The following is a 15915-nucleotide window of genomic DNA, read 5'->3' as shown; positions in this document are numbered from 1 at the left end:
TTTACACAACTCCCGTGCACCTTATAGTTTGAGAAGCACCGTTGCTCTAACCTACATTAAAGCCACAGCCTTCAGACAACAGCATAGACATTGCCCCTCCAGGAAGCCCTCCCTCTGGCCACTGGCTTCAGGTACTCCTTTCACATAATCTGGTGCTCTGTCAACTGGATCTTGTCTGTGTCCTTACTGGCCTGTCACTGCAGGCCTGCATGACCCTTCCTTGGAGGTGACCTCTAGCCTGCATCATTCTGTGCTCCTCTTGCATGCTGCCCAACTCAGCAAAGGCTAAGCCTCCAATCAGAAGGCTCCCAGGGCCAGTGAACAAATGCATGGGCAGGTGATCAATGCGACAGAAATAAAAGCCTGAAATTCATGGAAGGTTAGGCATTTATTTTTGCTGTTTAGACAAGCTCTACAAGGTAAGAATAAAATACACAGACTGTTTCAAAGGCATAGATTTTAAACATTCAACCTCAGACCATGGCAATTTTTAGGTTTCCAGAGTACTTTAGTTCAGGCACTTTTGTACCCAGAGGCACAGAGAATTTCCCAGGCTGTAAGGGAGTGACTTGCTCTCATGGGGGTGCTGTTGCCAGCTGCCTGATTAGGAAGGGAAGAGCAGCAGCAGACACCAGATCAAGGCCAAGCACACAGCACCCCCTGCTTTTCATGAGCTGATTGTCCCCACTGGGGAGTGGCCAGGTCCTCTGCCACACCTGTTCCCTTCTGAGAAGCACCTGCAGCAAGTGGGTGAGGAATGAGAGGGAGCACACTGGACTTTGATCTGTGTGAGCATCTTTGGTACAAGGAAACATCCCAGACCTCGGGAGGGCCAGAGAAAAAAGGCAGCCAGTACCAACCAGGGTTGACAGCCCGTCATCCCAGTTGTCCATGTTTTCCAGGCTTCCTATCAGCAGCAAATTGATGGGCCCTCATTTTGTCCAGAAAATGCTGAAATCTCTCCTTCACCTGCCTCCTTGACAGTAAGCCTGTTGAGGGCCACAGCTGCCGCTCAGTCAGGGCCCTTTTGGGGGGCAGGCTTGTGCCACTCGGCCTTGGAGCAGCAGCTGGGAAACATCTGCAGGAAGCGGACAGCTTCGCCTGCACTGCCTTCCCTCCATCAGTCACTGGCCTAATGAGATATGCTTGCACTTGGCATTTTTTCCCCTTTTCTCTAAAGGACCGTAATGCGCTCCACAGACATGAGCTCATGCGCCTCGGTGGGGAGGCAGGCGCATTCTCTTCTCTAGCACTACCGTCACTTCTGCCGGCTGGCTCTTTAGTCCATCCTAAGACACCTCTGGCCCGGGAGACCTAAGGATATAAGCATGACCAAGGCCCCCCATTCAGGGTGCGTCTCACTGCGATCTGTCTTCCCTTAGGAACTTACCCTCTTTGGGTTCAAAGAGGACACATCGAGGTTCTGCCAGGGGTTGGGGGTTCAGCAGAGAACAGCTGTCTCTCCACAGGGGAAATAAAAGTTTCCATAAGAATCAGTGAGGGATGGCCTATGATTCAAGGATACATGTCCTGAAGCCTTTTGTGCTTTGGGGCAGCAGCATTTCCAGTTTGTAGTTTGGGCAGAAAAGACCCTCCCCACCCCATTTTGAAATATAACCTTCCATTAGGAGAACGCTGGAGCCAGTGTGGTTTTCAGGGGGCTCAGAAGGCAGGTTCTCTGCCCAGTGGTAGTGGAAGACACCTGAAGAGATCCCCATGTCCTTCCACAGGACCGAGTCAGTGGGGACAGTCAGTCCTTCAGCCCCCAAGCAGGGTCCCGAGAAAGGCGGGGCTGTCACCCTGAGCACACAGGGCCTCGTTTTCCCCTCCCCCATGAACTGACTTTTAGAGGGTCTGCGCTAGGCCTTTCTGGGAGACATTCAAACTAATGATTTAAAAGGTGAGAAGGCACAGTGGTTTAAAGAACGGTCATCACCAACTTAAAAGAGGGAAAGAAATTACACTTGTTCTCAGGACGGTGTTCATTAGTGGCTCCAGCGGGGAGGTGATTTCACACTCCTGCAGAAGGCTCAATTTGCAGTCACCATGGTAGCTTCTGACTTTCAGGAAAAAAAAAAATCTCCCCAGCTCAAGGAGGATTTGGGGGAGGAGCCTCAGCCCCAACCCTCCCCCATCCCACCCCTAACCTGGCAAAGGATGGACCTGCAGGTGGCTCCCCGGGCACAAAGATAGGCTAACCCATCGCCCCCTCAATCCTTCCTCCTTCTGCTGCAGCCAAGGGAGGAGCTGCACCCTCTGCTCACTGGGACTCCTCAGCCCTGTGCACCAAACTGGTCTCCAAACAGAGCTCTCATCTGCCCTGCCACCTGAGAGCCCCAGCTCTGCAAAAAGCCCCAGGAAAGTCGCAAAAAGGGGAGTGGAGGCAGAGGGGGCAGGGAGGGCACAAATGGATCAAACCCACCAAGTATAAGCCTCTGACTGCTTTTTCTGTGCAAAAGGTCTGTGCATCTCTGCAAATGTCACAATAGTGTGAGATGCTCTTCTCCTAACAGCTGGCACCTGCTTTTAAATCTACAAGTTGGAATCTCAGGGACTCAACTTTTTAGTTAAGGAAGTATAAGTGCAAATCCTGAATATATATGAAATACATATAGACATATATCACACACGTGGGTGTGTCACTTTGCATATTACTGCACATATCCCAGGAATTCAGACCTCACTCCAGCAATTTGTGTAATTCCATTGTCCCGTGTGATCAAGAAGAGAAGCCCTGAGAGGCTCCGGCACCATCCTCCTTGCGTCTGGTTTCCGGAGCTGGGTGCATAAACCTCACACATGGCTCGTCTTCTGGGCCAGGGCGTGGTCCCCTGGCAGCGTGAACTTGATGGCACCCTCCTTCTCCCAGCCCCTCCGAATCTTGTAGAGTCTGCGGCTGAAGCAGGGCAGGAGGAAGAGAACTTTGGCCAGGATGACGACACAGGGCACCAGCAGCGTGAGTGTGAAGGTAGGGGGCAGGTAGAACTTGTAGCGGCTCTCCTCGAAGGCACGGGTCCAGCCATAGGTGAGTGTGTGCAGGGTGCTCAGCACCAGGCCCACAAAGCCCAGAGTGGACTGCGGGAGAAAAAAAAGGCTGGCATGAGGGCTAGGGTGAGGATGGACATAGTGATCCCACCTAAACTCTCCTAGTGTCAGTTTCCCCAATAGAAAAATGGGAACAATGCTCATACCCCAAAGTGTGTAAGGTTTGGTTGATTCATGAGGATTTGATAAAATAACATTACTTTTTTCAGTTCTCTGGTGGTCTAGTCATTAGGACTCAGTGCTTTCTGAACTGAGATCCCACGTCAAGCTGCTGTTCGCTGTGGCCAAAAAAACAAACAAACAAAAAAACCCAAAAAAACAGAACACAAACAAAAAAACAATGCTTTTCCCCAAATTGTATGGTAGCTGCCAGAGGACTTAAGGTGGAATTTTTTTTTTTTTTGCTTTTTAGCATGGTATCCATGGCATGTGGAGGTTCCCAGGGTAGGGGTCTAATCAGAGCTACAGCTGCCGGCCTACACCAGAGCCATAGCAATGTCAGATCTGAGCCATGTCTTTGACCTACACCACAGCCCTTGGCAATGCTGGATCCTCAATCCACTGAGCGAGACCAGGGATTGAACCTGCAACCTCATGGTTCCTAGTGGGATTTGTTTCTGCTGTGCCAGGTGGGATCTCCTTAAGGTAGAATTAAATTCAAGGAAGTTTAAAAACATGTTACTGGTTGTGTCATATTTTCATGTATATTAAAGTGTCTGCTAGCATATCAAAATCATAATTTCACAGATAATGTCTGACATAAGGCCAGATAAAAAGTGAGTGGATTTCAAGTTGATTTAAAGGTCAACACAAAGGAAAAAGTTTGCTTGGTACATGGATTTGGCACCAATAGTGAAGGTGGCTCACAGGGATCTGCAGACTGGGTGTCCTGACACTGTGTGTAAAGCCCACAGTACCACATAGGTGCTTTCTGTGGGTGCCGGTCCCTCACCTCCTGCCTGTGGTATGAGCTATGCATACCCCAGGTACAATTCTAACCAGGATTACTCTCCTGCCTGGAATTATATTGGTGATGCTGGGGAGAGCAAGACCATCACCAATCCAAGTGAAACAGTCCAGGCCATCTCCTGAGCCAGAGGTGGACTTTTGTGGGTCACTCCCAGTCATGAACAGCTTCTTCACAGCCCAAGTGCTATACAAGCATGCCTTGCTCTGAGCACCATGACATGAAAATAGCCAGGAAGTGCTGAACCGTAACTCCAGCCTCTGGAAATCTTTTGCATGTAAGGTTTCTTGTGGACTACAAGTGAAGGTCTTCTGGTTTCTACCACTGCTGCTCTCGACTGACACTGTGACCCTCAGTAAGTCCCTTAATTAGCCTCAGCAAGGAGTGATTCCATAAGCTAAAATCAGGGATACAGGGAGAGCACTGCATAGATGCAGCATTCTCCAGCCTCAAGCGCTGGCAGGCAGTGATGGAGAGGGTGGGCTCTAGGGGTGTGGAGAGGAGAGACATGGGGTGACTGAACTCTGTAAGCACCTAGGAGCCACTGAGAGGTTCCAGGCAAGAGAGACCTGTGTTTATTACCTTAGCGATGAAGACATATGCACTTTCTCCAAGGAGGCAGTGCAAGGGTTTAATTGAAATGTGGCAGCATGACGATACCTTGAGGTGCTCCTTACAGATTGGTTTTGAGCTTTCCACAGAGAAGCCATAATTGGGCCTCCTGGATTTCCTTCCAGCCCAGCTTGTCAGCATCGATCCAGAGGCTTGGCTGAGAGGCACTGTCTTGTTTGCACTCCCCTCAGACACAGTTCTAAGCAGGTCTGATTCTGCTGCCATGCCTCATCTCACTTCTCCCTAGCATGGGGAACCCTTTATACCCGCTCCAGTATAAACACCAGGACGGTGAAGCTCAGCAAGTGGACGAACATGATTTAGAAGAATTGCTCGTAATGCTTTTACTAAAAATAATAATGATAACCATTACCCTTTTCTTTTTTTTTTTTTTTTTGTTTTTTGTTTTTAGGGCCACACCCATGACATGTGGAGGTTCCCAGGTTAGGGGTCCAATCAGAGCTACAGCTGCCAGCCTACATCACAGCCACAGCAATGTGGGATCTGAGCCTAGTCTGCCTAGTCTGCGACCTACACCACAGCTCACGGCAATGCCAGATCCTTGGCCCACTGATCGAGGCCAGGGATCGAACCTGCAACCTCATGGTTCCTAGTTGGATTCGTTTCCACTAAGCCATGACGGGAACTCCAATAACCATTTTCTAATGTCTGTACACTACAAGTTTATAGACAGGGTCGCAAGTATAGCGTTTCTAACCCTCAAAAAAAAAAAAAAAATACTAGCTGCCAAAAGATTCCCCAGTCTTTTCCTTCCCAGCCATCTCTTGTTCTTCTTGGCTTTGTGACTACTTCAAGGATCTTCTTATCTTATCCTTAGCAACTTCCTAGCCCAGCACAAACTGTTGGGAAAGGCCATGGGTTGGCTCTATGCTACTATCCAATTTCTTCATGTGTCATGTGAAAGTGGTCAGCCACCAAATGTAAGCCTCCTTGTCTGTGAGTCACATGTAACCAAATCCCTGTCACTTCCAAATGGGTCTATCAAGAATTACAAATCTCCCAGCAGGGAGTTCCCGTCGTGGCGCAGTGGTTAACGAATCCGACTAGGAACCATGAGGTTGTGGGTTCGGTCCCTGCCCTTGCTCAGTGGGTTAAGGATCCGGCGTTGCCGTGAGCTGTGGTGTAGGTTGCAGATGCGGCTCGGATCCCAAGTTGCTGTGGCTCTGGCGTAGGCTGGTGGCTACAGCTCTGATTCAACCCCTAGCCTGGGAACCTCCATATGCCGCGGGAGCGGCCCAAGAAATAGCAACAACAACAACCAAAGACAAAAGACAAAAAAAAAACAAATCTCCCAGCAACTTTTTTTTTTCCTCCTTAGGGCTGCATCTGCGACATGTGGAAGTTCCCAGGCTAGGGGTTGAATTGGAGCTACGGATGCTGGCCTACACCACAGCCACAACAACTTGGGATCCGAGCTATGTCTGTGACCTACACTATAGCTCACAGCAATGCTGGATTCGTAACCCACTGAATAAGGCCAGGGATCAAACCCGTGTCCTCATGGATACTAGTCAGGTTCATTACCCCCGAGCCACAACTGGAACTCCTGCACCTTCTGAACCGCACCAACTTTTTCCAAATTCTGATCTTTTGATATTGAAGGCTGTGGTTAAAAAAAAAAGTCTCTAGCATTGAGAAAATAGTTGGGATTAATATCCAGAATATATAGAGAACTCCTGAACTCAACAATGAAGATAACCCAATTCAAAAGTAGGCGAAGGACTTGAACAGAAATTCCTCCAAAGAAGGTAATGAATGGCCAATAAGCACGGGAAGAGGTGCTTGACATCACTTTTCACTAGGGAAGTGTGAATCAAAACCACAGTGAGATACCACTTTATACCCATGAGGATGGCTATTATAAAAACAACATCAACAACAACAAAACCCCAGAAAACAAGTGTTGGCGATGATGTGGAAAAACTGGAACCCTTATGCAATGCTAGCGGGAATGTAAAAGGGTGCAGGTACTATGGAAAATGTTATGGAGGTTATGAACTAGTTCATGAAAATGTTATGAACTAGAAATACAACTACAGCATGCTTCAGCAATTCTACTTCTGGTATACACCTCAAATAACCAAAATTAGGGTCTTTAAGAGATCTCTGTACACCCATATTGGCAGCAGCATTATTCACAATAGCTAAAATGTGGAAGCAACCTAAGTGTCTACTGACAGATGGATAAGCAAAACGCAGTATTTCTATATAAGAGAACACCATTTGGCCTTAAACAAGAAGAAAACTCTGTCATATGGTACAACATGGGTGGGGCTTGAGGACATTATGCAAAGTGAAAAAAGCCAGTCACAAAAAGACAGGCACTGGATAAGTCCACTGATATAAGCTGCCTGTATGAGGTGATGAAAATCATAGCGCTAGAAAGTAGAAAGGTTATTGTTTAATGGGTATAGAGTTTCAGTTTTGTAAGATGAAAAGAACTCTGGAGACAGATGGTAGTGATGGTTGTGCAACAATGTGATTGTACTTAAGACTGCTGAACTGTACACTTAATAGTTGTTAAGGTGTTAACAAGGCGTACACTTAATAGTTGTTAAAGTTGTAACAATTCTATGTTGTGTCACCACAGTAAAAAAAACAAGTGACTGCGAGAGGCAAGGTCCTCAACACTGACTATCAGGAATCAGCCTTGAACTAGCCTGACAACCACCCTGATGTTCCCCAACAGCTTCCAAGAACCAAAATGTTGCTCCCCTTACTCAGGTGAATTGACTGGGCTTTGCTGAGATGGCTGGGATGTGTCATTTTACCCCTGAGAGTTTAGCAATCTGAGAATGAGGTTTTCCATTCTGGCTACATGGTAAAATCACCTGGGGAGCTTGGAGGAAAAATCTTAATTAAGGCCTAAGGCCCAATCTCAGAAATTTGGATTAGGAGTTCTCACTGTGGCTCAGGAGTAATGAGCCCTACTAGTATCCATGAGGACGTCAGTTTGATCCCTAGCCTGGCTCAGTGGGTTAAGGATCCTGCCTTGCTGTGGCTGTGGCGTAGGTCAGAAGCCGCAGCTCTGATTCGACTCCTAGCCTGGGAACTTCCATATGCTGAGGGGACGGCCCTAAAGACCAAAAAAAAAAGAAAAAGAAATTGGATTAAATTGGGCTCAGGCATCAGCAGCTTTTACAAGTTCAGCAATATGCTGATATGCAGGCGGGACTAAATACCATGAATTGTAGACTCTCATCACCGGAGCTGTTCCAGGTGGAGAAGTCCTCATGGGCGTTTTACTGAGGCTATTTGATTGAGGTGGGTATACTTGGTCCTTTCTATTCCTTCAACAAAGACCCACTAAGGGCCTAGATGGGCCCATGATGAATCATGAAGCTTTCTCAGGAAATGAGCCCTGGTGGCCCCAGTGAGGCCTTAGTACCACCCTCAGTGACATGCCCTGGAATTCTAGTGTTTGGCCCATGTGTGCTACTGCCCCCTGCCCCGATCTCCAGAGTGATGGACTGTGCTGGGCACACAGGGACATGCCCCGGGAGAGCATAATATCTGCTCCCAGTCATACAGCCTCTTCACTTTGCCATCCAGAACCCCATGGTGACACCTGGCAGGAAGCCTCAGCCTCAGGCTAGTGGTTCACAGAGAGGGCTGACAGTCAAAGAGCGGCCAATAACAAAGGGCCTTTTGACTTTCCAATCCCAATGTGAAGTCCGGATGATTCTAGCAAGTTTGTTTCTCTGAAACTCTCTCTCCCTGGGAACAATTTAAAAATCCCAGAACAGCCAAAGGCAGCCAAAAGAATGGAGGCATTGTCATGGGGCAATTAATAACCCCTGCAACAAGCTAAGGCCATTTTTATTATTTGTAAGCTTGTTAGTGAAAAAGAAACAGCCAGGTTGTTGGTGGCTCCTACTGGTGCTCAATTACTGTGGCAGGAAGGGGCTTTGGACAATTGCTCACAAAGCTGGGGTCAGAGTGGGGTCTGTCATTATTTCAGGCAGGTGGCTGGAGTGGGCAAGGCCATTGGAAACTCCTCTGTGGGCAGAACTGAGGTGCTAAGAGCTGGACCCTACTCTCTCTGTCTGGGTGAGCTGTACCAACCTTGGCATTTCGCAACCTAATAATGTTTAACTGGCTTAATGAGGAGCAGTTAGCATAGTCCAAACCAAGAACTACCAAACAACCAAGACAAACAAAACCCCAAATTAAAGACTTTGAAAACAGCCTCAGGAACAAAAGGATGAACATAAGCACATGTCACCTCTGTGGAATCTTTGATGGCTTTCAGGTCAGGAAATCATCAAGGACCGAGGGATCAGGGCCACTGAGGCCTCAGCGTCTCCACAGCCAGTTAGTTAGTTAGTTTCTTTCTTTCTTTCTTTCTCTTTCTTTTCTTTCTTTCTTTCTCTTTCTTTCTTTCTTTCTTTCTTTCTTTCTTTCTTTCTTTCTTTCTTTCTTTCTTTCTTTCTTTCTTTCTTTCTTTCTTTCCTTCCTTCCTTCCTTCCTTCTTTCCTTCCTTCCTTCCTTCCTTCTTTCCCTCCCTCCCTTCCTTCCTTCCTTTTCTTCCTTTTCTTCCTTTCTTTCTCTTCCTTCCTTTCTTTCCCTTTCCTTCCTCCCTCCCTCTCTCTATCTCTCTTTCTTTTGCTTCTTAGGGCCAGACCCGCAGCATATAGAAGTTCCCAGGCTGAATCAGAGCTGTAGCTGCCAGCCTACACCACAGCTGCAGCAACACCAGATCTGAGCCACATCTGCGACTTACACCACAGCTCACGGCAGCTCTGGATCCTTAACCCACTGAGCGAGACCAGGGATGGAACTCGCATCATCAAAGACACTAGTGCGGTTTGTTACCACTGAGCCACAACAGAACTCCTGTATTTTTCTTTTACATGTAGAGCACCTCTGCAGGGCATTAACTCCATTTTACAAGAGTGCAAAGTGAGGCTCAGAGGGCGCATGTGATTCCGCCATGGTTTTGGGAGCTGGACATCCTGGTCTTCCTTCGTATCAGTGCCCTCAGGAGATAGAGTGTTTGTCTTTATGGACAGAATTCAGGCATTTGATTTCCTCAAGTAAAACTCTGCCTTCCTCCTCCACCTCTCTCAGCCTTCCACTCCCCTCCTCTTGCAGTGGCAGAAAGACTTTCCTATTTGCATTTTGACTCTTGTAAAGCAGAGCGGCCCTGAGATTCTAGCCAGCTTTTGCTAACAAAATCAAATCCCCTGGCTTTCTCCAGCAACCTGAGCTGGGGCTTGTAATCTACACTGCTTAAGGGAACAACTTTCTGGTGAGGGGAGCAACCTGCAGTCTGTTTTAATTGTAGATAAACCATGCACCCCAAGATACTCCAGGCAGGAACACAAAAATCCTAGATTTAGGTGCGCGACACAGGAGGATTAGTGGCAGATAAATAAAATTCTTTCTTTCCCCTCTTTTGCTGGCATGTGTCAGGCCTGAACACTCCTCCAGAGCCCTTTGGAGATGAGCAGAACCAGTGAAATTCAGAAACCCATACATAAAAAAAACACAACCACCACCACCACAACTCTGTTTTGTTCTAGGGTAGGTACATGCCCCCAGTCAGGGACAATTAATGTGGATTACATAAGAGCACTGCACCGTCAGTGTCCCTCTTTGAATCCCGTACCATGTCCTCGCTGCACAGAGAAGCTATGCGACAGATTTCTGTCGACAGTGGGGGTGGATGTGATAGCTGTTCCCTGCCCTGATACCATCTTGATGGCGGAACCCAGAATTAGTCAGCACCCATCATTGGAGGGGATGACTTAATCTGCCAACACTTGGGGGCTGACCACATACTCTGTATGGAGAACAGCAGGAGATGCCAAAGGAAATGTAAAAATTGTTCCTGTCTCAGTTGTCCTTACAATCAAAATGTGGCTCAGCCTGCCTTGCTCCCTATCGCATCCCAGGTCTAGCACGACCCCAGGCTTGCGGAACGTGCTCAATAATCATCGTGTGAACAAATGCATAAAGAACCTTTGCCACTAGTAGCATTTTCCCAAGTGTTTTCTGTGGAGTGTGGAGAGATGTTATCTGAAGAAAAACAAGTGGGGTGAGGGAGGGCACTAATACTCAAATAAGTCTGCTTAACAAGGTCTGCTTATTGTAGATGTTATTATTATTATTATTATTATTATTATTATTTTGTCTTTTTAGGGCCACACTTGCAGCATATGGAAAGCTAGGGGTGGAATCAGAGCTGCTGGCCTACACCACAGCCACAGGGATCTGAGCCATGCCTGCACTATAGCTCATGGCAACGCCAGATCCCTAATCCACTGAGCGAGGCTTGGGATTGAATGCACGTCCTCATGGATACTAGTTGGGTTCATTATTGCCGAGTGATGATGGGAAATCCCTGTAACTGTTATGACTTGCCAACGTGCATTTTGACTCGCTCAGGGGGAAGAGTGAATATTTTTCATACGAATGCTGTCCTTTGGGAAATGCTGTTTTCTTCCCTGTAAACTGGAGTGCCCATCCCTCCCTGTAGGAATCAAGGGGTTAAAGGGAATAACAGGGCTGGGTTGGGCTGAGGGTTGGGTGGGCCGCTGTACTCAAAGGCTTACTGACTCCCAGGCAGACCAGTGATGTGTCCAGTGATGTTTCCCGCGATTGCCTGTGATGAGATTTTGTTTGGGAAGCCCCAGAACTGTAGAAATTGAGAATGTTTAGTCCAAGGCTCATCATTCTGCTGTCTAATTTTTTTTTTTCTTTTTAGGGCCACACCCATGGCATGTGGAAGTTCCTAGGTTAGGGGTCGAAGTGGAGCTGCAGTCATGGGCTTATGGCAGAGTCACAGCAATGCCAGATCTGAGCCACATCTGTGACCTACACGACAGCTCATGGCAAAACCAGATCCTTAACCCAATGAGTAAGGCCAGGCATCGAACCTGCATCCTCATGGATACTAGGTTCATTACTGCTAAGCCATGATGGGAACTCCTGCTATCTAATTTTTGTGCATGCCTAAATCTGGCTTCCCCAGGTATCACAAGGATAAGCTTGGCCCGGGCAGCCTCTTTATCAGGCGACTTGGATGAGCCTGCCAGGCTCAAGGAGACCTGGGCACCTGTTGCACAGATTATGAAGGCCCAGACAGTATGCGGAGAGGGGTACGCTCGTACAGGAGAGGCAGGCCCAGGGCCGGCTGGGGCTCAGCAGCAGTGGCAGAACTACTTTACCTGAACGAAGGTGAACTCCCTCCAGTTGAGTGAGTTTGCAATGGATGGCAGTGAGGTGACAGCCAGCAGGGACAGTGTGCCGAGGGCCAGCACTCCCAGGGACAGGTAGATCTCCATCCGCCAGACTTCCTCCTCAACCCAGAGGTGACTCTTATTGGCTGAGACCTGATGTGGGATAGAAGGAAAATCATGAACACTGGGGCAAAGGTTGGTGCCCTGGGATGCAGGTGAGAGAGGACTTGAGGACAGGAGATTCACAGCAATGAACAGTGGTTCCACCCCTTGGAACACAGAGCCTTGGTTCCACTCTAAGAGCTTTCCAGGGATCAGCTCATTTGCTCCTTACAACAACCCCGTGAGGTAGAGGTCACTACTGTGCCCATTTTACAGATGGGGAATGAGGCACAAAGATCATGTAATGTTATCACAGTCACACACAGGTTAAGAGACGGCAGATGGCAGAGCTGAGATTAGGACCGAGCCAGACAGCTGGCTCCAAAGACAGTGCTCCCTCCCCACGGCTTGCACATATCTGCCTGGGTCCAGTCAATCAGAATGGTCACATGGGCCAAGAGTGAGAAGCAAGAGAATTCAACAAGACATAAAGAACCTTCACAAATGACCATCTCATGCAGTTTTCGGGTCCCCAAGTCTCAGCTCAGAATCTCTTCAGCCACATGAGCTCCTTCCTCTGCTGCCTACCTCCCCTCCTGCGTTGTCTCACCCTTGATCAACCCTTGGTCCCCAAGCTTTCCATCACTGGTTCATATTCTAGACACACAGACACTAAATTTCTCAACACTTCCCAACTCAAAGCCCCCAACTCCTATTTTTTCCCACCCAGTTCCCCCATTTCTGTCTGAGAAATACAGCTTTGATTCAACCACTACCAGGCTACAGAGGCTGACATCCATTCCCCAAGCAGACCTGTGAGCACTTACAGAGCACCTACTGTATGCTGGGCCCTGACCTGCAGAGAGCAAAGGCACCTGCCTTTGCAGAGCTCGGGGATTGCCAACTAAGCTTCAGGGACACCCCAATCGTGGAGCCCCCGTGGGCCCAGGGTCTCCACCCCTTCCTCCCTACTCAGCATGCCCTTGCACCTGAGCCCCCACCTAGCCTGGCCGACACTCACAGCGCACACATGAGCGAGTGCTTTGATCAAGGTCTATGAGAACCATCATTTCCCATCTGGACCAGGTAGCAGAATTCCTGAAAGTCAAGGTGTTCTCTGAGAAGCTCCAGGAAACACTGGTGCTTCAATTCTACCCACAGAACAAGGAAGAGCATTTCCATTAGGAAATGTGACTAGGCTTTAGTGGGCAGGTCTCTGCTTCACAAAACAGAATGACTCACAGGTTATTGAGAAACTATTTCAGCAAGAAAAAAATAACCCAAGCCTAGTTAGAAGACATAATATTAAAAATGAATCTAGTAGGCTGAGCAAAAATGGTTAAAAGCTTATGACAGAAAGTTGAAAGAAACTGAGAAAATGCCACCCATTGGGTACTTTTCCTGTAATTTGAAGAAAAGGATGGCTTCTATTGCAGGACAGGTAGGCTTGCACAGGTGTCTTTAAGCCACAAAAGGAGAAGAAAACTGGGGACTTGTGTTCTCACTCTGACCACGAGTCATATGAGGCTCTGGGCAACTCCAGATCTGGGCCCCTGTCTTCCCACTGACAAAGATGGAAGAAGTCACGTCTAACATCCTATGATTTTGCTCGTGTACCAAGCAAATATCAGCACCGGCCAGAAAGGTGGGTGATACTACTCTACAGAGGGCAGGGAGGTCTCCTGTGCAATGGAGCCCAAAGGAAGCTTACTCACACCTTCCCAGCATTAACAACCACCACCCATAAGTCATCTCCTTGTTGCAAGTTGTTTGTTCTTCAAATATACTTCATTAGTCACTCCTGTCTGCATTTTGGTAAGATCAGGCAGTTAATGTCACAAGTCAGAGTTTGGATGATTACACACACCACACTGGCTTGCAAACTGTCTTGTTTTTCCCTCTAATATTTCCCCTTTGTGGTAATGCTGGGGTGAGGTAGGCAAGGGAGCAGTGGGTGCTGCAGGACCGGCATAAGCACTTGAATACCCCACCTTCAGTGACCAATGGGGTTGACACCCTACTAACTGGACCACAGTGCTGTCACAGGGACTCCCCAGCAACCCCACATGGTGAACGGAGACATAGATTTAATGGCTCTCTACTCCCTGAGTGATCCACCCATGCTCAGAGCTAATCAAGTCGGCCACCTTGAGCACAACAAGGAGTGTTATCAACAAGCGATGAAATGTGGCATCAGAGAATGGGTCTCCTCTTCCTGCAGAGTACAAGTTGGAAGCTGAAGGGCCCAGGGCCAGGAGGCTCTGACACTGTGGCATCAGCCCCTCTCCATGTCTGAGGGTGGCCGGTGGGAGGGAAGAGGGTGATGCTGCCCTCCAGCCACACCCGGAGAATGCGTAGGCAGGATGGGGCTGGGGGCTGGGTTTGGGGGAATGGCCTAGCAGTCCCAAGACCTGCGTTCTGATGCTCAGGCTGAGGGGTGGTCAGGACCCTCTGGGCAGTCCCTCCTCTGGCTAAGAGCCCTGCTGTCTCTTCCTTTCCATCTTATTGCAAAGACTAAAAGCATGTTGTTTGCGAAATGAGTAGCATGTGACTGGCACACAATAGGTGATCAATATAATAAATGGCAGCTGCTGTGTTTTGTTTTTTTTTGTCTTTTTAGGGCAGCCACCCATGGCATATGCAAGTTCCTAGGCCAGGGGTCGAAGTGGAGCTGTAGCTGCCAGCCTACACCACAGCCACAGCAATGCCAGATCCTTAACCCTCTAAGTGAGGCCAGGGGTTGAATCCATGTCCTCTTGGACATTACTTGGGTTTGTTACTGCTGAGTCATGATGGGAACTCCAGTGGCTGTTGTTCTTAAGAGCAGCTGGGAAGTTAGACTAGCTCTTGCCCCAAGCTCTACATGTACTCCTAAGAGATGCCTGGTGTTGGCTTTATGGTGGCCAGTTTAATAATCAGTCACTCGATGGACATGTGCTGGGACTCTATGTTAGGACTGTAGACCTAAAGTGTGGAAGACGCAGTCATGGAACTTGGATGGGCAGGAGACAGGCATGCAAATGAGAGATTACAAAGAGATGTGTGAGAAAAAATCATAGATGTGTAGACAAAACACAACCTATTACAGAGGTAGGTATGGGGAATGGGGAAGACAGGCTGGAGAGGCTTCACAGAGGGAGGGTTTTGAAGGAAGAATAGGAGTTTGTCAGACTGCCCAGGTGTCCCAAGGAAGGTAGGGGGAGTTTAGGCCAAGAGGAATGAGCTGTGCCCATTCAGAGGACAATATGAGACCCGAGTGTAATGTGTCACAGGAGCAGTGGGGAGATGATGGTGGGGACAGTGTGGGGCATTGTGAAGGGCCTGTCATTATCCTGAGGACAGTGGGGAGTCACTGAGTGCTTTTCACTGTTACATGGTCAGATGTGAGTTTTAGACCATTCTCTGCAACAGTGTAGACTCGATTTGGGGTGAGCGGAGAACACAATGTGTGGGTTAGACATTTTCTTTGAGCTTGATTTTTTATTTTGATGTTGAAATGCATTTCTTTCTCCTTTTTCGTCTTTTTTTTTTTTTTTAGGGCTGCATCCATGGCATATGGAGGTTCCCAGGCTAGCGACTGAATGGAAGCTATAGCTGCCGGCCTATGCCACAGCCATAGCCACGCTGAATCCGAGCTGCATCTTCGACCTACACCACAGCTCACGGCAACACTGGATCCTTAATCCAGTGATTTAAGCCAGGGATTGAACCTGCAACCTCATGGTTCCTAGTCGGATTCATTTCTGCTGAGCCATGATGGGAACTCCCTGAAATGCATTTCTGAGGCACCACACAAGTAAATCAGATAGCACTCTACAAATATTGTTTGTAATAATACTGTCAATAAACCTGGCCTCAGAGCTTTTCTCTGCAGCTGGGATACATATATGCCTCCATATCTGTGGACTCAGGGGAGCTTCCTGTGCCAGACTATCATGGCCCCTTCTCCTAGGAGGGCAGCCAAGGTGGGTAGTGACTGGCCCC

At 48.3% G+C, this 15915-nt stretch overlaps 1 protein-coding gene across 5 annotated transcripts in view; it reads right to left on the bottom strand.

Annotated features, from left to right (window-relative positions):
* STEAP3 (STEAP3 metalloreductase) overlaps window positions 370-15915 on the bottom strand; it is a 48821-nt gene continuing 33275 nt past the window's right edge. For all 5 annotated transcript variants that reach the window (XM_003359436.4, XM_005671632.3, XM_013983975.2 and 2 more), the window contains 2 exons: window positions 11818-11982; window positions 370-3075 (listed from right to left, as the gene is read on the bottom strand). In XM_003359436.4, the coding sequence (XP_003359484.1) occupies window positions 2794-3075; window positions 11818-11982 (447 nt within the window). In that variant the 3' untranslated portion in view covers window positions 370-2793. The remainder of the gene's footprint in view (window positions 3076-11817; window positions 11983-15915) is intronic.

The sequence above is a fragment of the Sus scrofa genome, chromosome 15 (genome assembly GCF_000003025.6).
Source record: "Sus scrofa isolate TJ Tabasco breed Duroc chromosome 15, Sscrofa11.1, whole genome shotgun sequence".
In the NCBI taxonomy this organism is placed as follows: Eukaryota; Metazoa; Chordata; class Mammalia; order Artiodactyla; family Suidae; genus Sus; species Sus scrofa.
Note: the sequence above shows the minus strand (reverse complement) of the source record. Positions and strands in the feature narration are given on the sequence as shown.